This window comes from Schistocerca gregaria, chromosome 2, assembly GCF_023897955.1.
Source record: "Schistocerca gregaria isolate iqSchGreg1 chromosome 2, iqSchGreg1.2, whole genome shotgun sequence".
Lineage (NCBI taxonomy): Eukaryota > Metazoa > Arthropoda > Insecta > Orthoptera > Acrididae > Schistocerca > Schistocerca gregaria.
This window is the reverse complement of record NC_064921.1, coordinates 428,300,667-428,327,245: the sequence shown is the minus strand read 5'-3', so window position 1 is coordinate 428,327,245 and position 26,579 is coordinate 428,300,667. Positions and strand designations below refer to the sequence as shown.

General features: G+C 42.8%; 1 protein-coding gene across 1 annotated transcript in view; it reads left to right on the top strand.

Annotated features, from left to right (window-relative positions):
* The window catches only part of LOC126324303 (glutamate receptor ionotropic, kainate 2-like), a 206,047-nt gene extending 180,060 nt beyond the window's left edge, over positions 1 to 25,987 (top strand). Inside the window, exons 16-17 of the mRNA XM_049994948.1 lie at positions 8,417 to 8,679; positions 21,350 to 25,987. Of these exons, the coding sequence (XP_049850905.1) occupies positions 8,417 to 8,679; positions 21,350 to 21,517 (431 nt within the window). The 3' untranslated portion in view covers positions 21,518 to 25,987. The remainder of the gene's footprint in view (positions 1 to 8,416; positions 8,680 to 21,349) is intronic.
* Positions 25,988 to 26,579: the final 592 nt, after the last annotated feature.

The following is a 26,579-nucleotide window of genomic DNA, read 5'->3' as shown; positions in this document are numbered from 1 at the left end:
GGTTAAGTAGTGTATAAGTTAGGTACTACGTGCTATCACGGTAAAAGTGTATATTTTTATTTTTATAATTATATATTTTATGATTTTGGTTGGGGTTGCTTTAAATATTGTGGGCTAGCATGAGACTTTTAATTAACTTATACCGCGATAACACTCGTACGGACATCGGCTGCCCAGAAGTACGTACGATGTAGTATTTTTTTTAAAAACACAACGTGCGACTCACCGCCTTCTAATAAATAGTTTGCTTGAGCGCTAGTATTTAGAAAAGAAAATATGCATATTCTTTTGCAAACTATAATTATTAATATGGTCTCAGGGGCTACTGGTTATTTATGTACCAAATTACAAGAAGATTAAGTGAGATATTGCGGAATGTAATGCTTTTCAATATTTTTGTTCATTTATTTGCAAGGCAGAATTGGAGAGAATTTCGTCTGCCGTTAGGCGGCCAAAATGAAACATACTGAACTCACTCAGTATTCTAAATATTAATAAACCAAATCTATTTTGACTCTTTTTAACTTTGAAATTAATTAAAGATCAAAACTGAGAAGTCTCTCGCATTTACATTTAATATTATGACATGATATTTTAATTAAATAATGCAGCCAGCATAATAGCCGACTAAATCCTGCTAGGGAAGATGACCTCCCTGTACTGCGAAGTTCTGTAAAAATTTTGTTAATTGTAACTAATGGTTGCGATCATGAGAGGTGACAACTAAGTCAATAATACACACTTTCTAATGTCAATTTTTATTATATTTTTCAAAATACAGATAAAACTACGTTAATTATCAGACAGCACTACAATGGCGGCGTACCGCTAGACGAAACAAAACAGGAGAGCTAGATCAGTCAAAGCATTGTCTCTGATCTTCATGGCCATAGGTTATACAAAAAACTGTGTTTTGTTTATTACATCGATATTTGTGTTTTGATAATAATAACTTACGCTCTTTACTATTTGTTATACATCGCGCACACGTACACAGCCTTGAAATAATTTATAATTCACACGTCTCTTAACAAAAACTTCGTCTCTTTTGCCAAATGTCCATTTATGTGACGTACCGTCACAGTGCCGACTCCTCCGCGGTTGCGTGAGCTCCCAGCTGCCCCACGAAATGGTTTCCAAATTCAGTCCTTTCAGCCAGACAACCTCAGAAGCAAACTACAGACAACTTCTTTAGTGATTTCCTGCTCCAAACTAACGTAAGTCCTCAGCAAAGTGTTGAGTCGCGCACAGGTACAATAACAAGACTGCTAACAAAGTAAGCTGTCGGCCAAAAGGCCTTCTTCTGAATTACACAACACACGCACACACTTTCATGCAAACGCAACTCACATACACATGACCACTGTCTCTGGCTGCCGAGGCCAGACTGCACATGATGGAAGAAGCAATCTGGCTGATGGGGGTGTGGAGGAGGCTGGGGCAGTGAAAGTGGGGGATAGCAGGATAGCTGTAAGAAACGTAAAGTGTTGATTGTGATATTGTGTAAAATATCGACACAATAAAACATCTCAAGCTCGTTAATGAGATTTTGAACTGCATTCGAGTGATTAGGGCCTGTAAACTTATTATGATCACATTTGTTAAAATTCGAAGCCTTTCAAACCATTTCACATTTCATATTACACTATTGGCCATTAAAATTGCTACACGAAGAAGAAATGCAGATGATAAACGAGTATTCATTGGACAAATATATTATACAAGAACTGACATGTGATTACATTTTCACGCAATTTGGGTGTATAGTTCGTGAAAAAATCAGTACCCAGAACAACCACCTCTGGCCGTAATAACGGCCTTGATACTCCTGGGCATTGAGTCAAACAGAGCTTGTATGGGGTGTACAGGTACAGCTGCCCATGCAGCGTCAACACGATACCACAGTTCGTGGTGACTGGCGTATTGTGACCAGCCAGTTGCTCGGCCACCTTTGAGCAGACATTTTCAGTTGGTAAGAGATGTGCAGAATGTGCTGGCCAGGGCAGCAGTCGGACATTTTCTGTATCCAGAAGGGCCCGTACAGGACCTGCAACATGCGGTCGTGCATTATCCTGCTGAATTGTAGGGTTTCGCAGGTATAGAATGAAGGGTAGAGCCACGGGTCGTAATACATCTGAAATGTAACGTCCACCTTTCAAACTGCTGTCATTGCGAACAAGAGGTAACCGAGACGTGTAACCAGTGGCATCCCATATCATCACGGCGGGTGATACGCCAGTATGACGATGGCGAATGAACGTTTCCAATGTGCGATCACCGCGATGTCGCCAAACACGGATGTGGCCATCATGATGCTGTAAACAGAACCTGGATTCATCCGAAAAAATGTCGTTTTGCCAGTCGTGCACCCAGGTTCGTCGTTGAGTACACCATCGCAGGCGCTCCTGTCTGGGATGCAGCGTCAAGGGTAACCGCAGCCATGGTCTCCGAGCTGGTAGTCCACGCTGCTGCTAACGTCGTCGAACTGTTCGTGCAGACGGTTGTTGCCTTGCAAACGTCCCCATCTGTTGACTCAGGGATCGAGACGTGGCTGTACGATCCGTTACAGCCATGCTGATAAGATGCCTGTCATCTCGACTGCTAGTGATACGAGGTCGTTGGGATCCAGCACGGCGTTCCGTATTACCCTTCTGAACCCACCGATTCTATATTCTGGTAACAGTCATTGGATCTCGACCAACGCGAGTGGCAATGTCGCGGTACGATAAATCGCAATCGCGATAGGCTACAATCCGACCTTTATCAAAGTTGGAAACGTGATGGTACGCGTTTCACCTCCTTACACGAGGCATCACAACAACGTTTCACCAGGCAACGCCGGTCAACTGCTGTTTGTGTATGAGAAATCGGTTGGAAACTTTCCTCATGTCAGCACGCTGTAGGTGTCGCCACCGGCGGCAACCTTGTGTGAATGCTCTGAAAAGCTAATCATTTGCATATCATGTAAGTTAAATTTCGCGTCTGTAGACGTATTCTTCTTGGGGTAGCAATTTTAATGGCCAGTAGTGTAATAAGGACATTATTCACAAAACAGGACGCAGGTTGGTCGGCAGCACACGTGACCAACTTATTTTCTGTCTATGATTCTGGTGTAATACCTCACTTAATCGTGTGATCACGGCATTTATTTGACCGAACTTTTTACAGCGAGTAGCTTCCTATGATGTATAATGGGTAATGAGAATGAGAAAGCCCACCCAATTAGAAAAATTAGGAATTAAGAAACTTACGTGTGTATCCGCACATTTACTATAGAATGAGAGCATTGGTGCCTTCATTCACAAATAGGTAACGACACGAAGTCCTATTCATGTTCACATAGTTCTACTCTTTTGTGCTTTATTCTAAATGATTGTAAATCCTGCCCTAATGATTGTAGCAGAATACAGACGTAACTATGTCAAAATTGTCAACAGAGATAAGTACAGTTCAAGTCAAGAATCGATAGATTAAGAAATTGAGTTTGCTTGGTTGCCATCTTTGGGATCAGTTGTGTACTAGAAAATGGACGTATAAACCGAAACACACGGTGTACAGCAATAATAAAATTTCTGAAGCAAAACAAAAAAGTGCTTCCTTTAGTTAATACACTACACAATGTTTAACGAAGAACCCACAGTTGAAACAGTTACAGAAAAAGAAAGAACTTTTATCACTCATGACTCGGCTGTGCAGAAACGGAGCGAGACGGATCGGTGATTAAGATATTCGACCCAGTCATTGTTCAGATATCTTAGAGACTCATTTTTATGGCTTTTGTGAAAAATTTTGCGGAATTCTGAAAATGATCCTCCAATACGGCACTGCAGTGCGTATGTTGCTCAGAAGTACAATGCAATGTGGCGACTACAGCTCTCATTAAATACATAAAATGTAATCACAGTTGCAAATATGGAAAACCATCAGCTGTATAGTGGAATGACGACAGTGAAAAACTGTTCCCGACCGGGACTCGAGCCGTATTTCCCTCTTGACGCGAGCAGTCTCCTTACTAATAGGCTACCCGCGAACGCTTCACGGCCAGACCCCTAACTTCCAAATGGCGTCAACCACATGTCTACAACCTGCTCTCGTACATCGATTATGTACACTGATAAGCCAAAACACTGCCCATCGCCACATTGGATCGGGCACGTGACGCGATAAGGAAAGCATGTAAGCGTAGCAGACGCGGACAGGGGATTGCCCAAGCGAAGATATGGGCTGCAGGTGGGGTAACGCATTGAGGTAAGCGTCTGTGACAAAGGGCAGAAAATGATTACGCAGAACCTGTGAACGAGTATGTCGAAAACACGGCGAAGCTGGTTAAAGCCACTCGAGCTACTATCGTGTGCATCTACGGAAAGGGGTGAAAGGACCGTGAAACTACCACTAGGCGTCGAATGGTTGGACGACTACAACTCTTCATAGAACGCTGGGATCGAAACCTTGTCTGCTCTGTGAAGTAGGATAGATCGTAAGCTGTGGCATCCCTACCGAAAGAGCACAACGCTGGTGTGCGCACAAGCGTTTTGGAGCACACCATTCATCTTACACTGTTTAACGTGGAGTTTCGCAGCAGACCACCCCTGCATGTTCGCGTGTTGACCCAACGATATCGTCAGTTACGGTTGCAGTGGGCACAGGACCATCGGGATTAGAGTATCGGTCATTGGAAACTTGTCGACTCTGCGGGTGAATCACAATTTTGCTGTACTAGGACGATGGTCGTCTCCGCAAACGCTGTAACGTTCTTTTTTTATTGAATTATTCGTTTATGTTAATGGATATGCAATGCGTGATGTTTGTCTTACGCGATTCTACTGTGTAATGTGTTGTTGAGCAAATGGTGTGCTTAATCGGTTTTACTGTAATCCACAGAAAAATTAAACAAATTGATCTGGAAAACCAGTATGTAATGCCTATAATGAAATCAGTCCCTCTGAAATTTACTCGTCTCGTCAGCACCGAGTTCTACGGCCCTGTGCAATAAACTTATAAAATTCCCTCTGCAAATAACTAACAAAATAAACTTTCCTTAGCTCTTGAGTCGCAACGGATGTAATCTTGGTATTCTGTTCTCTTTACAGTAGGCATACAAAATATTCAATCTTGGCTCAGCGAAGTGCAGTGCTGCCCGCATAAACACTGTTACAAACATTAATACTTTTCTGATTCTGCCACATAAATATTTTTCTGACTCTACATGAAAAATCATTTCTTTTCAAAAATATTAACTGGATTTAAATAAACATTATGTGGAAGGGGATGACATACTGATAACGAGATGCTCCAGTTCACAAATTGTATTCAAAATAAAGTTCCTCCTTCACAAAATCTAATACGAAACATTTTACATTAGCTTCAAAATCAGTGAACTTCTTAATTCTTCTACAATTGTCACTTACTGACGTAATTAAAGATTAGATTAGATTAGTACTTGTTCCATAGATCCTGAATACGACACTTCCTAATGAAGTGGATCGTGTCAGGTTAATAAAAGGTGTCCATACAAGATATTACATTACACAACATATTACATGACACTTTATTTTTTTGTGGGGGGTGGATAAATTACCCACTTACTATATCCAAAAATTCATCTAATGAGTTGAAGGAGTTACCATTCAGCAATTCTTTTAATTTTCTTTTAAATGCTATATGGCTGTCTGTCAGACTTCTGATGTTTTTAGATAAGGGGCTAAAGACTTTTGTGGCAGTATAATTTACCCCCTTCTGTGCTAAAGGTAGATTTAACCTTGAGTAGTGAAGATCATCCTTTCTCCTAATGTTGTAGCCATGTACACTGCTATTACTTTTGAATTCGTTCGGATTGTTAATAACAAATTTCATAAGTGGATATATATATTGCGAGGCTACAGTCAAGATTACTAGCTCTTTAAATAAGTGTCTTCAAGATGATCTTGGATGAGCTCCAGCAATTATTCTGATTACACGCTTTTGTGCAATGAACACTCTTTTACTCAATGATGAGTTACCCCAGAATATTATGCCATAAGAAAGAAGTGAATGAAAATGGGCGTGGTAAACTAATTTACTGAGATGTATATCGCAAAAATTTGCTATGACCCTTAAAGCATAAGTAGCTGAACTCAAACGTTTCAGCAGATCCTCAGTGTGTTTTTTCCAGTTCAATCCCTCATCAATGCACACATCTAGAAATTTTGAGTATTCTACCTCAGCTACCGATTTATGATCGAAGTCTGTATTTATTAATGGTGTCATTCCATTTACTGTGTGGAACTGTATATACTGTGTTTTGTCAAAGTTTAATGAGAGCCCGTTTGCAGAGAACCACTTAATCATTTTCTGAAAAACATCGTTTAAAATTTCGTCAGTTAATTATTGTCTGTTGGGTGTGATAGCTACACATGTATCATAGGCAAAAAATACCAGCTTTGCATCTTCGTGAATATAGACTGGCAAGTCATTAATATATATTAAGAACGGCAGAGGACCCAAGACCGAACCTTGCGGCACCCCATTCTTGATTGTTCCCCAGTTTGAGAAATCACCAGTTTTTTGCATATTATGTGAACTGCTTATTTCAACTTTCTGCACTCTTCCAGTCAGGTATGATTTAAACCATTTCAGCGCTGTCCCATTCATACCATAGTACTTGAGCTTATCTAGAATTATTCCACGATTTACACAATCAAAAGCCTTTGAGAGATGACAAAAAAATCCGAAAGGGTGACTTCCGGTTACTCAGAGCATTTAATATTTCATTAGTGAAAGTATATTTAGCATTATAAGTTGAAAAACCTTTCTGGAAACCAAACTCACGTTTTGTTAAAACTCTATTTTTACAAAGATGTGAAGCTACTGTACAATACATTACCTTTTCACGAATTTTTGATAAGGCAATCAGAAGAGAGATTGGGCGGTAGTTGTTGACATCAGACATATCCCTTTTTTTATACAGTGGTTTAACAATGGCATATTTCAGCCTATATGGGAAAATACCCTGCTTGGATAGTTACATGACAAAAAAATCTATCGTATAAAAAATAATTCCAAAATTTAACTTGTCTGTATCAGGATTACAACACACACAAAATATCACAAATCAGGTATGCCTAATAAACCTATACATTAAATCTGATGGCAAATACATTCCTACATCCAAGGGTCACTACTGTAAAATTATCAAAATCCACATTGCGTTGCTGCATACTTAAAACTACATACACAAAATTTCGTCACCTTACAAAACTGTACTATGCTGCGTCCATACGCCAACAGCTTAATCCTCACAGCTAGTTTTACCACAGTCAGTGACATGACGCCTCAAACCACGCGACCCGTCCCTGCGGCTACAACACTTTGGAAATCACGCACACGTGTCACAAGCAAAGGGCGACACACAATATAATCAATCTTCTTCAGTATAAACAATCCTAAGTCTGTGCCACATAAGAGAGTACAAGCGACGTATCTAGCGGTAAAGCTGCCTGTTAAGTCGCTAATCTTGAAGCTGCTATTGAAGTGGCCGTCACCAGTGGGTCGCAGCGCTTATGTCCTCTTCACATAGGGGCCGCTACGGTCGCGTTGGCGTCCTGAAGGCACGTCCAGTCAGCGTGCGATTGGCTGACTTCTCACAGCCTTCTCTGCACTGTCGTTCCCGACTGCCATCCCGGTGATTGACTTTACGCCGTAACGTTAATGCATACCAGTAACATATCATTGAAAATATAAAATGCGGTGAATAAGCATAGAAAAGCATCGATAGCTGTAATCATGCAACAACATGCTTTCGTAATTAAAGAAATGGCTCTGAGCACTATGCGACTTAACATCTGACGTCATTAGTCCCATAGAACTTAGAGCTACTTGAACCTAACTAACCTGAGGACGTCACACACATCCATACCCGAGGCGGGATTCAAACCTGCGACCGCAGCGGTCGCGCGGTTCCAGACTGAAGCGCCTAGAACCGCTCGGCCACCACTGCCGGCTAATAAAAGACAGATCATATGTGTGAGTGAAATGCCAGTAACATAGGTTCTGCTTGCTACAAATCGCATTAAGACAACCGTCTCCCCCCTGATATTCTCAGGCTTCACAGAAGAATACCATATGATAGTGTCTGTGTTGTTCGGAAGTATGAAGTGTTCCTTCGGACATACAAGGTTGACGAAACATGGAAGTTTGGCTCTGGCCGTGGCACATACCTAATGGTAAGGTGACCGCTCAGGGTTCGAGTCCCGGTCCGGTATAAATTTTCAGCGTCGTCGCTGAGTTATACAGCTGATGGTTGTCCATATTCGCAACTGCGAATACATTTCATGTAAGGTCCTGCAAAGTGACGACCGCTTTCCTTCTAAGCTCCGCCTCTTACCAACTTGAGGTCGACATCGTGCTGTAAGCTAAGCCGTGTACTTTGTGGGCGTAGACTCGCCGTTCCGGACGGCGGTGAGCAGCGCCGTGCTGCAGCTGCAGGAGCGCGGCAACCTGAGCGCGCTCAAGACGCGCTGGTGGAAGGCGCCCGAGGGCAAGCAATGCCCCTCCGACGTGGACACGGTCGACAGCGCGGAGCTCGGCATCCTCAACGTGGGCGGCGTCTTCCTCGTGCTCTTCTTCGGCACCCTGGCCGCCTTCTTCGCCGCAGTCCTCGAGCTGCTGTGGAACTGCCGCACCATCGCCGTCGAAGAGAAGGTCAGCCACTCTTCTCCCACTGGCGCACTCACCTACCTCCTGACAATATTTTTGCAGTGAAAATGGCAGCGTATCAATCACTGAAAGTCCTATCTGAAGAAAAAAGTATAACATGAATACTGTAGAACGCTTACCCCAATAGCTATATTTAATTACGCATTAGTGAGAGATGCGCTCGATAACTAACAATAAGTCTCTGTGCTGGGATCTTCTTCAGAATTTCTCTGGTGTCCCTGTACGACCGTTCACTGTCGAAAGACAGACTCGCCTTTACCCATAAAAGGCTGTTTTCCCGTACTGTCCTGGAGAAGTGAGCGTACTCGGTAAAATTTTTCAGGTGCTATTGCTGGTAAGTAATGGCCCTCCCTCAGTGGTAACACAGGTTCCCCTAAAATCAGAGAAATTAAGCACTGTCGGTCTTGGCTAGCTCTTGGATAGGTGACCGTCCAGTATGGCGAGCGCTATTGGTACGCGGGATGCACTCAGTCCTTTTGAGGCACATCCAGAAGCTACCTGTTTTCGAAGTAGCTGCTTCGGTCACAAAAGCTGACTACAGCCGGGAGAGCGGTGTGCTCATCTCACGCCCCTACATATCCGCATCCAGTGACGCCTAAAGGCTAAGGATGACACGGCGTTCGGTCAACACCGTAAGCGTCTGCCGAGACCTGTTCAGATGGCGTTAATTTTCGTTCTGGTGGTACGTCATCACTGGGTAAACACTGAAAGCACATACTGAAGGACACAAAGAATCTAAAATATTAATGTTGTCTCACCACGGTTGTTCCCTGGTAGTTCCTTCTTCCCGGTGTCATTTTCATGACAGCGGGTAGCCACGAAAACAGGAGCTTATGTTCGTACCTCTATTGAAATTTTATTTATTTTTCGATATTATAACTGCTTCACATACTTTGAACATTATTTTATCTGCATAGCACTAGTATGTTGTTACAATCCACAGTATGGTCAGAAACAGTCTGAACAACTTGTAAGGATATTGCAGGGATGGTAGTACTGAGAAATATCTGTTAACAAACAAATTCCATGCATTGTACCATTTCCGAGTTATTTAGCATTGAAATTAGCCAATGAGGTTGTTGCATGCAAATTCAAGGAGCCTGCCCTAGACAGTGTCGACAAACATACCGTTTCTTTGGTTCACATAGTTTCAATCTATAGCTTCCGAACAGGCACGTTTTAACTGGTAATGAACACTTGAAAAAGTGGTCACCCACGGACCCACAGCCTTTTATTACGGCAATTTAACGCATACAAGTGCTTTACTTTGCCTGCGCGACGGCCTTATTGACTAACGTCAATGCCGAATACCTTGGAACGGCGCAATGTATCGATTTTTTTCTTAATAATTATTTCTCAGCACGGTCTCCCTTGTAACATCTTCACAAACTTTTCTGTCTTGTATAATCTGATTAGAATGTATTTCTTTATTCCCGCCAGTGATCACAAAACTTTGGTCCTTACTCCACCGGTTTCTGTCAGCAATGACCACCTTCAGATCTGTTTTATAACATGCCCTAATAAAGTCGCAGTGGCATTATATTAACACATACAAATGTGAAGATTGTCATTGTTGACCGAAACCGGTAATCTAAGGACCAAAATTTTTGTGGTCATTGGCATCAATAAAAGAAATATATTGTGCACTTCCTGGATTACTGTTTTAATTCATAGCAATGCCGCAACTTTTGTAACCTAATTAGATCCTCCTCGGTGCTCCGCTGTCACTGATTTTAATATTTTCCTTAAACGTTAATGGCGTTCGTGCACTTTAACTGGACCTTTTATTGCACTTCCAGTTTCCCCCCAGGTATACTTTGCCACGAACGCACGTCTACATCTACATCCATACTCCGAAGCGGAGGGTACCCTGAGTACCTCTATCGGTTCTCCCTTCTATTCCAGTCTCGTATTGTACGTGGAAAGAAGGATTGTCGGTATGCTTCTGTGTGGGCTCTAATCTCTCTGATTTTATCTTCATGGTCTCTTCGCGAGATATACGTAGGAGGGAGCAATATACTGCTTGACTCTTCGGTGAAGATATGTTCTCGAAACTTTAACAAAAGCCTGTACCAGGCCTCTCTCCTGCGGAGTCTTCCACTGGAGTTTATCTATCATCTCCGTAACGCTTTCGCGATTACTAAATGATCCTGTAACGAAGCGCGCTGCTCTCCGTTGGATCTTCTCTATCTCTTCTATCAACCCTATCTGGTGCGGATCCCACACTGCTGAGCAGTATTCAAGCAGTGGGCGAACAAGCGTACTGTAACCTACTTCCATTGTTGTCGGATTGCATTTCCTTACGATTCTTCCAATGAATCTCAGTCTGGCATCTGCTTTACCGACGATCAACTTTATATGATCATTCCATTTTAAATCACTCCTAATGCGTACTCCCAGATAATTTATGGAATTAACTGCTTCCAGTTGCTGACCTGCTATTTTGTAGCTAAATGATAGGGACCTATCTTTCTATGTATTCGCATCACATTACACTTGTCTACATTGAGATTCAATTGCCATTCCGTGCACCATGCGTCAATTCGCTGCAGATCCTCCTGCATTTCAGTACAATTTTCCACTGTTGCAACCTCTCGATACACCACAGCATCATCCGCAAAAAGCCTCAGTGAACTTCCGATGTCATCCACCAGGTCATTTATGTATATTGTGAATAGCAACGGTCCTATGACACTCCCCTGCGGCACACCTGAAATCACTCTTACTTCGGAAGACTTCTCTCCATTGAGAATGACATGCTGCGTTCTGTTATCTAGGAACTCCTCAATCCAATCACACAATTGATCTGATAGTCCGTATGCTCTTACTTTGTTCATTAAACGACTGTGGGGAACTGTGTCAAACGCCTTGCGAAAGTCAAGAAACACGGCATCTACTTGGGAACCCGTGTCTAAGGCCCTCTGAGTCTCGTGGACGAATAGCGCGAGCTGGGTTTCACACGAACGTCTTTTTCGAAACCCATGCTGATTCCTACAGAGTAGATTTCTCGTCTCCAGAAAAGACATTATACTCGAACATAATGCGTGTTCACTTCATACTGTTTCATACTATTTTGACAAATGGGGACCAGCTGCAGGATCAAATGGGCATATGGTGTGAAATGCATTCTAAGGAAGTTACACGCCCTTTAAGGCGGAGATAATAAATACTTGACAGTGTAGGTTTCAACGACTGAAAGCACACATGATAACGTGCAGGTGAATTGAAGTTGTTCTGTCTATACTAGTATTTTGGCTCCACACTCAAGACGGCAGTGGAGCATCGTCATATATACATATCAAAAAACGGTTTACATCACCCCCGTTGCCAGAACTCCTAAACAAAGACGATCACTGTGGATATTGTATCACAGACACAATCCTTTTGACTCTACAGAGATGTCACTAAACTCGCCCAAAGATGTAAACAACCATACAAGAGCAGCGCCTATTAGACGGAGGGGGTCCGACAGCCAATCAGTTCCAGTCATTCCTCCAGGAAGGAGGTACATGGCTCGTGTTGTCTGTAGTTCAACCATGCCTAGATGGTCATTACCGCGGTTCGATCGCGTCCGTATTGGTACTTTGTACAGCAAGGGATCTCAACAAGGGAAGTGTCCAGATATCTCGGAGTAAACCAAAGCGATGTTGTTCGGACATGGAGGAGAAACAGAGTGACAGGAACTGTCGATGACATGCATCGCTCAGGCCGCCCAAGGGCTACTACTGCAGTGGATGACCGCAACCTACGGACTGTGGAACCATGACAGCAACGCCACCATGCTGAATAATGCTTTTCGTGCCGCTACAGGACACCATGTTACGACTCAACTTTGCGCAATAGGCTGCGTGTTGGGCAACTTCAGTCCTGACGTCCATGGCGAGATCCATGCAGCGAAGTACAGATGGACCCAACTTCATACCGAATGGACCGCTCAGGATTGGCATCACGTTCTCTTCACTGATGAGTGTCGCATATGCCTTAAACTAGACAATCGTCGGAGACATGTTTGGAAGCAACCCGGTCAGGTTGAACGCCTTAGACACACTGTCCAGCGAGTGCAGCAAGGTGGAGGTTCCCTGCTGTTTTGGAGTGTCATTATGTGGGGCCGACGTACGCCGATGACGGTCATGGAAGGCGCCGTAACGGATGTACAATACGTGAATGCCATCCCCCAACCGATAGTGCAACCATATCGGCAGCATATTGGCGAGGCGTTCGTCATCGTGGACGACAATTCGCACCCCCATCGTACACATCTTGTGAATGACTGCCTTCAGGATAACGACATCGCTCGACTAGCATGACCAGCATGTCCACCAGACATGAATCCTAACGAGCATGCCTGGGATAGATTGAAAAGGGCTGTTTATGGACGACATGACCCACAAACCACTCTGAGAGATCTACGCCGAATCACTGTTGAGGAATGGGACAATCTATACCAACAATGCCTTGATGAACTTGTGGATAGTGAGCGACGACGAATACAGGCATGCATCAATGCAGGAGGACGTGCTGCTGGGTATTAGAGGTAGCGGTGTGTACAGCAATCTGGACCACTACCTCTGAAGGTCTCGCTGTATTGTGGTACAGTATGCAATGTGTGGTTTTCATGAGTAATAAAAAGAGCGGAAATGATGTTTATGTTGATCTCTATTCCAATTATCTGTACAGGTTCCGGGCCTCTCGAGACCGAGGCGATGCAAAGCTTTTTCTGATGTGTAGCCATATTACCCTTTGTATCAGTAAAGGCATGTCTTCCAACAGTGGAGGAAAGGTCAACCACAGGAAGTTCTTATATGCATTGCCTGTGAGGCGATGTGGCCAGGCGATGTGGTCCCACGAGGAGATGGCCAATAATCCCCGTCTGAGGCTGAATGGGTGCTGATGGTTCGCTGCCACCGTGCCACGATGATCCTCATAGACCACAGATGGGTGTTGTAAAGATTGATGACACTACCCCTCGCATAGGTAGGCTCATGTCTGAATAGGGTGGATGACAGAAATCCCAGTACTGTGGTGGCCTGTGCAACGAACCAGTGAAAACATCGTCGCTGCGAAGGCAAGTCCGAGGGTAATAAAGCTTCTTGTTAGGGAGAATGTTCCATGAGGTTGTCTGGCTTACCCACAAAATGGCAGACCACCTGTCCAGCACTGATACCGGCGTCACTGTCAAAGATCTTTTATATCCACCTTCGAGTGGGTGTACCTCCATTTGGACGCATTTCGAGCCATATATTCATACAAAAGTTTTTGCTCCTTATCCTCTCAGGACCGTATTCTAAGTTTCCCCCCATTTAACAAAATCACCCTATATACTCGCACAGCATCGAGGAGCTCAGGCATGTGCGTCACAGGTCGGAAGAATTCTTTTGTCTTTTTTTGACTGAAAAATGTAGTACGTATACCATTCCTCCAAAGATTCTGCTTATGTGGTCCATTAGTCTAGTCTAGTCTTGTTTGCATTATTATTATTATTATTATTATTATTATTATTATTATTCCTCTTCACCTGAACGCCCCATTTATAGCAAAGTTATCATAGTCATAGGCCATTAATGTTTTCCTAAGAAAATCAAGCTCTGATCACTAACTCTTATTGTCACCGGTGCGAGTTACGTGCAACAAGAGAATGCACACGAACTTCTTCGCGTGTTTTCCCTCGTTCCATGCAACTCGCATTTCAAGCAGCCAGGATTTAATCGACCGGATGTCCCCTCATTCGCCTTCATGCAGGCCGGCACTCGCCCATTGCGACCCAGAACCACATGTCCTACCATTCGGCGAAGGAAGCATGGCGAAATTTAGATTCAGCCTAGTCTTAAGTTCAGCCTAGACTTAAGTTCCTTGTATAACTATGCTCGAGTGAATCACCACTTTAAGAGGCCTGAATAAAAATCCCAAAAAATAATAATGTTACCAGTACAAAAACCATAACTTCGGCTCTAGATTAACATCAGACAGCAATTAAGTTTGTTCTGCCACTCCGGCACCGCTGAACACAATCACCGATTTATAGGGCGACCGACCAACCGAGCAACTTGGTGGCAGCCTCTACTCGACCGACAAACAGAACGCAATGATCGCAGCATCGCCCTGTCGCTACCGCTGGCTGCTTGTTGTTTACGTTAGATTTCTTGACATCACATTGCTCGAGGTGCTGCTCAGTACAACAAAGACACAAAAACTTACCTTCTCCTTGATTGTTTTAGAATTGAGAAGGTCTGCAAATGTCAGAGAAAGCTATAGGAAAATAAATTGCTTCGTTAAACAAAGAAATTCACCCACGCTTCATTTCTGAAGGATATGGGATTCGACGATTTCCGAATTCTTTAGAATGGATAAGAAATAGTTTTCTGGGCTGCTAAAAGTCGTTAAGTCACTTTGAACGAAAACGAAAACCATTCGAGTGTTGAGAGAAGCTATAAGCTGAGAGGAGAGGCTCTTAACTGTGTTAAGGTTCTTAGCTCCGGCACTGACAGAACTTATCAAGACCTATAGTTCACTCCAGCTATATCTCCACAGCTATTGTGTGAAATTATTCCTGAAACCGACAATGTTATTTGCCCAAGAAATAAATCACAATTAAAAACAAATGGTGTTCATGTAAATTTTATGTATTTACTTATATTTATAGCATAAAAGATGTCTCCAATAAGTTTAAGCAACTCATTACAGATTGGAAGTAGAAAGACTACAAATCATGTAATAAATACATAAATAAATAAAAATACAAATACAAATAAATAAATACATAAATAAAAAATAAATCATGTAATAAATACAGCAACACATACATAAGAAATGAAACATTTAGCAACTGTTTTAGCTGTATCAAAATTCTACACTTTGTTCTTCATAACAGTAGCCTTCACGATAGGACTAGCTTCTAGCAATGAAGCGAGAATGTTGTTGTTGTTGTGGTCTTCAGTCCTGAGACTGGTTTGATGCAGCTCTCCATGCTACTCTATCCTGTGCAAGCTTCTTCATCTCCCAGTATCTACTGCAACCTACATCCTTCTGAATCTGCTTAGTGTAGTCATTTCTTGCTCTTCCTCTACGATTTTTACCCTCCACGCTGCCCTCCAATACTAAATTGGTGATCCCTTGATGCCTCAGAATATGTCCTACCAACCGATCCCTTCTTCTGGACAAGTTGTGCCACAAACTTCTCTTCTCCCAAATCCGATTCAATACTTCCTCATTAGTTATGTGATCTACCCATCTAATCTTCAGCATTATTCTGTAGCACCACATTTCGAAAGCTTCTATTCTCTTCTTGTCCAAACTATTTATCGTCCATGATTCACTTCCATACATGGCTACACTACATACAAATACTTTCAGAAATGACTTCCTGACACTTAAATCTATAATCGATGTTAACAAATTTCTCTTGTTCAGAAACGCTTTCCTTGCCATTGCCAGTCTACATTTTATATCCTCTCTACTTCGACCATCATCAGTTATTTTGCTCCCCAAATAGCAAAACTCCTTTACTACTTCAAGTGTCTCATTTCCTTTTTCAGTGCTCTGTCAAACTCTTCACGCAGTATCGTATCTCCCATTTCATCTTCATCTACATCCTCTTCCATTTCCATAAATTTGCCCTCAAATACATCGCCCTTGTATAGACCCTCTATATACTTCTTCCACCTTTCTGCTTTCCCTTCTTCGCTTAGAACTGGGTTTCCATCTGAGCTCTTGATGTTCATACAAGTGGTTCTCTTATCTCCAAAGGTCTCTTTAATTTTCCTGTAGGCAGTATCTATCTTACCCCTGGTGAGATAAGCCTCTACATCCTTACATTTGTTCTCTAGCCATGCGTGCTTAGCCATTTTGCACTTCCTGTCAATCTCATTTTTGAGACGTCTGTATTCCTTTTTGCCTGCTTCATTTACTGCATTTTTATATTTTATCCTTTCATCAATTAAATTCAATATTTCTTCTGTTACCCAAGGATTTCTACTAGCCCTCGTCTTTTTACCTACTTGATCCTCTGCTGCCTTCACTACTTCATCCCTCAAAGCTACCCATTCTTCTTCTACTGTATTTCTTTCCCATTACTGTCAATTGTTCCTTTATGCTCTCCCTAAAACTCTGTACAACCTCTGGTTCTTTTAGTTTACCCAGGTCCCATCTTCTAAAATTCGCACCGTTTAGCAGTTTCTTCAGTTTTAATCTACAGGTCATAACCAATAGAATGTGGTCAGAGTCCACATCTGCCCCTGGAAATGTCTTACAATTTAAAACCTGGTTCCTAAATCTCTGTCTTACCATTATATAATCTATCTGAAACCTGTCAGTATCTCCAGGCTTATTCCATGTATACAGCACTCTTTTATGATTCTTGAATCAAGTGTTAGTTATGATTAAGTTGTGCTCTGTGAAAAATTCTACCAGGTGGCTTCCTCTTTCATTTCTTTGCCCCAGTCCATATTCACCTACTACGTTTCCTTCTCTCCCTTTTCCTACTACCGAATTCCAGTCACCCATGACTATTAAATTTTCGTCGCCCTTCACTATCTGAATAATTTATTTTATTTGATCATACATTTCTTCAATTTCTTCGTCATCTGCAGAGCTAGTTGGCATATAAACTTGTACTACTGTAGTAGGTGTGGGCTTCGAGTCTATCTTGGCCTCAATAATGCGTTCACTATGCTGTTTGTAGTAGCTAACCCGCATTCCTATTTTCCTATTCATTATTAAACCTACTCCTGCATTACCCCTATTTGATTTTGTGTTTATAATCTTGTATTTACGTGACAAAAAGTCATGTTCCTCCTGCCACAGTACTTCACTAATTCCCACTATATCTAACTTTAACCTATCCATTTCCCTTTTTAAATTTTCTAACCTACCTGCCCGATTAAGGGATCTGACATTCCACGCTCCGATCCATAGAACACCAGTTTTCTTTCTCCTGATAACGACATCCTCTTGAGTAGTCCCCGCCCGGAGATCCGAATGGGGCACTATTTTACCTCCGGAATATTTTACCCAAGAGGACGCCATCATCATTTAATCATACAATAAAGCTCCATGCCCTCGGGAAAAATTACGGCTGTAGTTTCCCCTTGCTTTCAGCCGTTCGCAGTACCAGCACAGCAAGGCCGTTTTGGTTAGTGTTACAAGGCCAGATCAGTCCATCATCCAGACTGTTGCCCCTGCAACTACTGAAAAGGCTGCTGCCCCTCTTCAGGACCCACACGTTTGTCTGGCCTCTCAACAGATACCCCTCCGTTGTGGTTGCACCTACGGTACGGCTATCTGTATCGCTGAGGCACGCAAGCCTCCCCACCAACGGCAAGGTCCATGTTTCATGGGGGGAGGGAAGCGAGAATATTTTACGAATAAGAGCCTGCCGACTGTCTGTATCTTTGTTTGTAGCTTTCATTCCCACCACCTACAGGAAATTAAATTTAAAAACCGAAATACAGTGGGTGGACTTTTATTTATTTAATATATATCTATTATTATCTGTGTGGTCCACTTAAAAACTTAGCACACTTCTTAAAAAATTAATCAAGTGCTTCATTTCCTGGGTCTCAATTGTCATACTCCTCGCACAATATAACCCAATTACTATTTCTTTCTTCTGTCTTATGCTTACTGCAATTAATTAAAGAGTATTTTACACCAGACGTATTTCGCTTTTATTTGTTAAGCATGTTCTGTGGTCATTCTGGAAATATCGATCCATAGTCAGGGGATTCCTCCTAATGTCGTGTCGGACCTCCTACAGCAGCAACTCTACGTGGCATGGACTCAACAAGTCTTTAGGTATCCCCTGCATAAATACTGAGCCATACTGCCTGTATAGCAGTCCATATTCGCCAAAATGTCGCCGGTGCCAGATTTTGTGCACGAACTGACTTTCTCGATTATACCCCATAAATGTTAGATGGGATTCACGTCGGGCGGTCTGACGGTACAAGCCAGTCGCTAGAACTGTCCAGAGAGTTCTTCAAATCAGTTGCGAACAATTGTGACCCGGTGACTTGCAGCATGTCATTCATAAAAATTCCATTGTTGTTTGGGAACATGAAGTCCATGAATAGCTGCAAATAGTCTCCCAGTAGTCGAACATAATCATTTCAAGTAAACGATAGGTTAAGTTGGACTAGAGGATCCAGTCCATTCCATGTAACCACGGCGCACACCAGTATCGAGCAATCACCGACTGGCACAATGGCTTGTTGACAACCTGGCTCCATGGCTTCGAGTGGCCTGCGCCACATTCCAGTCCTCGCTTCAGTCTTACCGACTGGAATTGGGGCTCGTCTGACCCACCCGATGTGGTCGCGAGACTAGGAGAGGCGCTGCAGGAGATATCATGCTGCTAGCGTCGGTCGTCTGCTGCCATAGCTCATCATTGACGAATTTCCCTCACAGCGTCCGAACGGATACGTTCGTCTAAGTTCCACACTGATTTCCACGGTTATTTCACACAGTGTTGCTTGTCTGTTGACACTGATGACTCTACGTAAAAGCCGTTCTCGGTCGTTAAGTGACCGCCGTCGGCCACTCTGTTGTCGGTGGTGGGAGGTAATGCCTGAAATCTGGAATTCTTGGCCCACTCTAGACACTCGTCAATCTTGGAATACTGAATTCTCTAATGATTTTCGAAATGTAGTGTCCCATGCCTCTAGCTCGAACTACCATTCCACGTCCAAAGTCTGTTCATTCCCGTCGTGCGGCCATAATCAAGTAGGAAACCTCTTCACATGTAACATCTGAGTACAAGTGACAGCTTCGCCAATGCACTGCCCTTTTGCACCTCCTATACTACCGCCATCTGTATACGTGTATATCATGTTTGTACTTTTTGATTTTTATAAATTAAAAACATTATTTCTTTATAAAGTTGTCTTGCAGTTTAATTACGGTGTTCCTGCCTCCTGTTCACATATTCTGCAAACTACTTCTGTTTCCCTCGTTGTTAGCGGATGCTGCCGTCGAAAGAATCTTGGTTGTACGTTAACTCTTCGCAGTTTTTCGCCTTTTTTGAAACCACTTTTCCTTACGCTACATTGGCGCTATTTCCACTTCGTTTCACTTTCTAGAACTTCTCAACAGAAACAAATTGCAATTACATTTGTTTCGCGCTCAGCAGAATGTTAAGGTTTATTCGCTTGATTTTCCGTGAAGGCTGTGTGTGTTGCCAACCGCTGCATGCGTATTTTTATTTCATTTATTTGCTTTTATTTGTGTGTGTGTGTGTGTGTGTGTGTGTGTGTGTGTGTGTGTGTGCGTCTGTGCGAGCGTAAGGGTAGCAGTGTGTGTGTAAATTAGTGAAGATTTCTTATATGCTCAGTAGAGACGTGTGTGGGAGGAGAGGAATAGAGTAGTGTGGTTCGAGTGTTGGGGAATAGGGATTATAGGTGACATTTGTAAGGATGTGGTAATAAGTCTATATTTGAAGCTGTATTGTGGGGGTCTTAATATCAGAGTTCCGTCCTACTCACACCCTGTCATGATAGTCGTATTCCAAAAGCGTTTATCCTGCTCGCAGTGACAGAAGATGAATTTTCATCGGGCGGTTGGCAAGACAGCGGTACACCCGGCACAAATTGTTAGGAGAAGTGGCGGCGATGAGGGGAAGAGGCCGTGACAGTTGGCGGAGGAGGAAGGGGGGGGGGGGGGGGAAGTGGGAAGGTGGCTGTCGGGTGGTCACTCCCAACAAATCGCCCGCCAAGGAATACCGGTGTGTCGGTAGCAGCAAGCATACACACGTACGATCTGTTTATCGGTCGGCCGGTAAATTTTGTGTGAGTAGGGCCCATAACTAAACAACTGAACACACAACTTTAATTTCCGGAATAAATTTCCATTACTCATGGTACGTTGTGAAAACTGGAAACAACCGACAAATGATGTAATACTTTCATATCTTTGCATTAAAATTACAAGCACTCAGGCTCGTAGAAATAAGCTTGCACAGCCTTAAAAATAACTGTAATAGCCTTAGCCTAGTAAAACTTTCCGACACGTCAGTCTAACACGAATACAAACAGGAGCGAGCCATTTCACGATCAAACTTTAATTGTTTCTATTTAAAACAAATCCATTGGTTGGCTATGTAGTGCCTCTAGTTCCATGGTGACTCTTCAGCTCCTCAGCTGCATTCTCATAAATCCGCGGAACGCATTGCTGCTTGCCAGCTCAGCTGTTCTTTGCCGTATAAAGACAAGAGATTTGTGCTGAACTTAATTAAAGAATTTTTCCCACTTTTCGCCCTCCTCCTTCCAATCATAAACCATTAAGGCTCATTAACTACCAATGAGTATATCGATTTAATACTTTAGGGGGAATACAAAAATGTATGTAACTGTACGCCTACAGTATTATTGCAATCCAGTTCTCTTTATCACCATTTCATAATCAATTAAGAGTTCTACAGCACCGATAACATTTGGAAAAAGCTTGAAGTAGATAAATGCTTACTAGTGTGTATTTGTGGAGTACGTATTCTTATATAAACCTTTGAGAAAAGTATTAAAAAGGCTGCTTAGTGGATTCGCAGAGTCGAAATTAGCAACAACCAAACATCTCAATTAGAAATTCTTGAAGAAGGAGTCACGGTAAGCTATTTCTTATGGGTGTCACGAGCTCGGATGTTGCCCTTAACGCTACACTGTGTTTGCAGATAACGCAGTGGGAGGCGCTGACGTCGGAGCTGAAGTTCGCGATGAACTGCAGCAACGACGAGAAGCCCGTCCGCAAGACGCACGACGAAGACGCTGGTGGCGGCGGCGACAACGACGCGGACGTTGACGGCGAGGACTTGGAAGGGCTACGTTACGGCAGCCGCTAGACGCCTCCCAGCGCAAAGGCGCCTGCTCGGTGGCGCTACTGCTGCTTGGGCTATGTGGTTTCGTGGCATTTTCCACTAAGTGGATGGACTCTGTGTCCTGTGAAGCCCTGCCTTAGGATACCACTCAGAATTTTTGTTCATCCCGGTTAAATCATTAGCATGTATCGTAAGATTCAAGAACGTACATTAGTGTTGGGTTACTATCGTGGCACGTGAAACATAACGCTGAAACAGAAACATGTTTGAATTTCAAGGTCTGTGTTATCCATCTAATTATAATTACTGCGAGTCTTAGCCGGAAGATAAAAATACGAACCTAAAAAAAAATGTTTTTGAGGCACTATGTATGTTTCGGGAGCACCTTTCTATGTGCTTGCAACATTCCTTCACCTTCGGTCATAAGCTTTTATGGGCGTAGACAGTTAGAATAAAATACTTCTGGTTATGAAAGTGCGCCGTGAGGTTCTTTCTTGAAGTAGTGTTTTTAATATTTTTCATTACGTAGGTAGAGCTAACTGTTCAGGTTGTGTTCCGTCAACGACTTTTCAGCTAAATAACTCGCTCGACATTACCATGTACCCAGTCCCAATTGTGTTTGACCAGCACACCTGACTTCTTCGGCCATCTGGACTGGACCGATACAGATGCTGTTGAAGACGACTTCCCGCATGGCATTTCACTTTATCAGTGGGCTGTACCACTCCGTTTTGGCTCATGTAGGGCGTGCTACGATGTTGTTGTTGTTGTTGTTGTGGTCTTCAGTCCTGAGACTAGTTTGATGCAGCTCTCCATGCTACTCTATCCTGTGCAAGCTTCTTCATCTCCCAGTACCTACTACAACCTACATCCTTTTGAATCTGCTTAGTGTATTCATCTCTTGGTCTCCCTCTACGATTTTTACCCTCCACGCTGCCCTCCAATACTAAATTGGTGATCCCTTGATGCCTCAGAACTTGTCCTACCAACCGATCCCTTCTTCTAATCAAGTTGCGCCACAAACTTCTCTTCTCCCCAATACGATTCAATACCTCCTCATTAGTTTCGTGATCTATCCATCTAATCTTCAGCATTCTTCTGCAGCACCACATTTCGGAAGCTTCTATTCTCTTTTTGTCCAAACTATTTATCGTCCATGTCTCGCTTCCATACATGGCTACACTCCATACAAATACTTTCAGCAATGACTTCCTTAGACTTAAATCTATACTAGATGTTAACAAATTTCTCTTCTTCAAAAACGCTTTCCGTGGCATTTCCAGTCTACATTTTATGTCTTCTCTACTTCGACTATCGCCAGTTATTTTGCTCCGCAAATAGAAAAACTCCTTTACTACTTTAAGTGTCTCATTTCCTAATCTAATTCCCTCAGCATTACCCGATTTAATTTGACTACATTCCATTATCCTCGTTCTCTGCTTTTGTTGATGTTCATCTTATACACTCCTTTCAAGACACTGCCCATTCCGTTCAACTGCTGTTCCAAGTCCTTTTTCTGTCTGTGACAGAATTACAATGTCATCGACAAACCTCAAAGTTTTTATTTCTTCTCCATGGATTTAAATTCCTATTCCGAATTTTTCTTTTGTTTCCTTCACTGCTTGCTCAATATACAGATTGAATAGAATCGGGGAGAGGCTACAACCCTGTCTCACTCCCTTCCCAACCACTGCTACGGTAGTATTGCTCAAACAAAGAATTAATTATGTAAGTTTTTTTCGAGGTTATAATTGAAACTTGATGCTACCCCTCACACCCAATGGACGCTTCATAAAAAGTTGGTGCAAGGCAACGACAGGTCACATGCGCCTAGATAGCAACACTGTGGTATTTTTACATATTCACTGATGGAGTAGAGCACCGAGTTTGAAAGTACTACGAGTGTATTATAAGGTTTAGACAGTATAACGATTCGAGTGTGAAAGAACATAAAAAAATGTCCTTGTAGACTCATATTCTTGCTAAGGAGCCACTTGTTGTTAAGGGAAAGATAAGACACTGTTAAAATAATTAAAGATCATATTAACATAAACCTCCTCAACAATCTTTCGTCATTTTCTCTGACACAATAGCTTATCGGTTGACTGCATCCGTGTACCTACTAGTTGTAACTACCGACTGCCTGAGCGATGTCCAGGAGGAGAGTCGATCAGACTCTCGAGGGCATCGACTGGGAAGTGGAGCCATGCCGACTGCAGTGCCGTGTCCAGCACCGCTAGATATCTCGGTTGAGGGTACCTGGTGCAAAGAGATCGATCGAGGTGGTCACACAGATTATCGATTGGGTCTAAATCCGGGGGTTTGGTGGCGATGGAAGTATGGTAAACTCATGCTGGTGCTCTTCGAACCACGCAAGTACTGTGTAACGCATTGCTTTGCCCTGCTGGTAGATATCATCATTCCGAGGGAAAATGTAGGGTGGACATGGTCCCCAAGGATAGATGCGTACTTGGTTGAGAAACTGTACCTTCCAGTATTACGAGATCACCCAGGGAATCCAGCGAAAATATACCATAGATAATGACACTCCCTCCTCCGTCCTGGACTTCCGAAAATTGTTGCAGGGTGTTTTCCTTCAGAAGTTTCGTGCCCGATGTAGCATAAAGCGAGATTCTTCTGCAAAGGCCACCTGTCGCGACTCGGTGGACGTCCAGCTGCGGTATTGGCATGCAAATTACAGCATTCATCACTGATGAACAGCAGTCAGCATGGGTGCATGAACCGGCGCCTGCTGCAAAGACCCATATGCAGCAACTTCGCTGAACGGTCGTTTAGGAGACACTGTTGGTATCCCTTTTTCAACTGGGTGTACAGCTGCTCAACAGTTGCATGTCTACTCGGCCGTACACAACTCCACAGCCATCGACGACACCTGTCATCTATGGTGTATGGTGCCCCAAACTAGCCTAGGCGCCGGTTTTGGATAGCGGTATCTTGCCATGCAAAATACTTTAACCACAGCGGCACGAGAACAGTTTACAAACTCAGTCATTTCGGAAATGCTTCTACCCTTGGCCCGAAAGCCAATGATTGGGTTCTTTTGGACGTCAAATAAATGGCGCCGTTTCCGCATTATGACAACGACTGTACTGTTACCGCGTCCCGTTACACGTTTTATAGACGCTCCGCTGGCAGTGCTGTCACTCACCCTCTGTGAGAGGTTATTGCAGGTTGACGAACATAGGCAGTAGTTACTTAACGTAATTGGTCCGTGTAAAAACTAATATTTTTATTTTTAATTTTTTAGATCGGGATGAGTGGCGCAGCGTCGCGGCAGATATTTATGTCTTTACTTTGTGACAACAATCATATGAAAATTATTTCGAATTAAGCACGCTCCTTCTTCCCTGTTCGCATTATCCAGCCACAATACGAGTTCTTTGACACCAGTGTCAACAAGGAGCAATGTGACGCAGCAGTATAAAGATAGCCATACTGCCATAAAATTACCAATACATTGATAATCCTGACGAAGACCACTCAGTAGCCCCAACATTGGAGAATTTTATCCTATGACTCCATAGCAGTGTGATGAATTTTATTGAAATATTTCGTTACGTCGTATCTCACGCAATAGTAACCTACATTCGCATATTTTGTGAACCCTGAAACGAGCTTTTCGAATTTCGGCTGAAGAAAAGATTTCACCTGCTATGTCAAATACTTTACATCAATCTCTTGATCTTCAGAGACATTTTCGAGAGTCTTCAACTCTGGAAACAAGTGAAGGTCACTTAGAGTAAGACTATCACGAATTGCGGAAAATCCATTTCGATTCTCCTTCTTTTCCCTTCCCTCATCCCGAGTCTTCACGGGGTCGGTGTGTTAATCTGTGTTTGGCTATGCTACTGGGAGAGGGTGACCGGGTGCCGTTCTTGTTGCCACCCTATCCTCCCGAGACGGATTCTGTGTTTTGCATCAGTCTGCGTTTACCCATATGACAGTGTGAGGACGTATTTAAAATGCTTGCAATTGAGATGGGATCGAGTACCAGCCCGATATTCACCTAGTCGTATGTAAGAAACCGCCCAAAAACTACATCCAGGCTGGCAAGCACACCAGCCCTCGTCGTTAATCCACCGGGTGGAGGAAAATTCGTTTAGATTGCCATGTTCATTAGCATTTTGGATACTAAGAGACGGGGCAGCTTTCAGTTCCCCACCTGCCTCTAATTGTTATCATGTTTTGGATTGAACACAACCATTTCCATCAAACTTTTGATCGCAGTAGCGGAGCAATTGAGATGTGGTGCACAGTGGATCATTCAAAGGCAATAGAAAAACGTTTGTGGAGGGGGCGTTGTAACAACTGTCACATTTTTATTAGAGTTGCACCTTTATTTACCTTGTACCTCGTGTTACTGTGCATCTTTACCTCTTCGCACCTAGTGGGCAGAGGAGAAAAAACGCTCTGGGGAAATTATGTTTGATAGAATATATATGCTAATGGAAATAAAAAGCAAAATGCATTTCACTTTTCACCTTTTGCTCTGAAATGTAGTATTTCTATGTTATTTTTTCGTTTACTGACCATTAGTTATTACCCGTCAACATAGCGTTGGAGGTTTTCTGTCCTCTGTCTCAGTAGTACTCGCCTCAAACATACCACACAGACTGCATTAAGCAACTGAAACAATACGTGCATTTACCGTAAAAAGACTGTTAACACTGCATAATAACTTTTTTTGAAGAACTGCTTCTTGATAAGCACGACACAAATCGACGGACTACGAACATAGTTTGCATTTCCTGTCTGACTTAGAGTCATCACTGCCGCTGAATATTTTTAAGTGTGCAATTAGCAAGAAGTAACATGTAATTTCTAGTTAAAGATAACAAAAATTTTTATACCATATTATTAATTTTGTCTTACAAGACAAAGAGGATCTTGTACAAAGTAAACCAAATTTACAAAATGAGGCATCAGAAACCAATTTTAGCATAAAATACACAGTCACATATCTGAGTACACATAATATTCTAATCACACCAAGTCAGCATGTGTAAAAATGGTACAAAGTCATAAATCAAACAAATTTCGTCGTATTTATGTAAAATACAAGTAC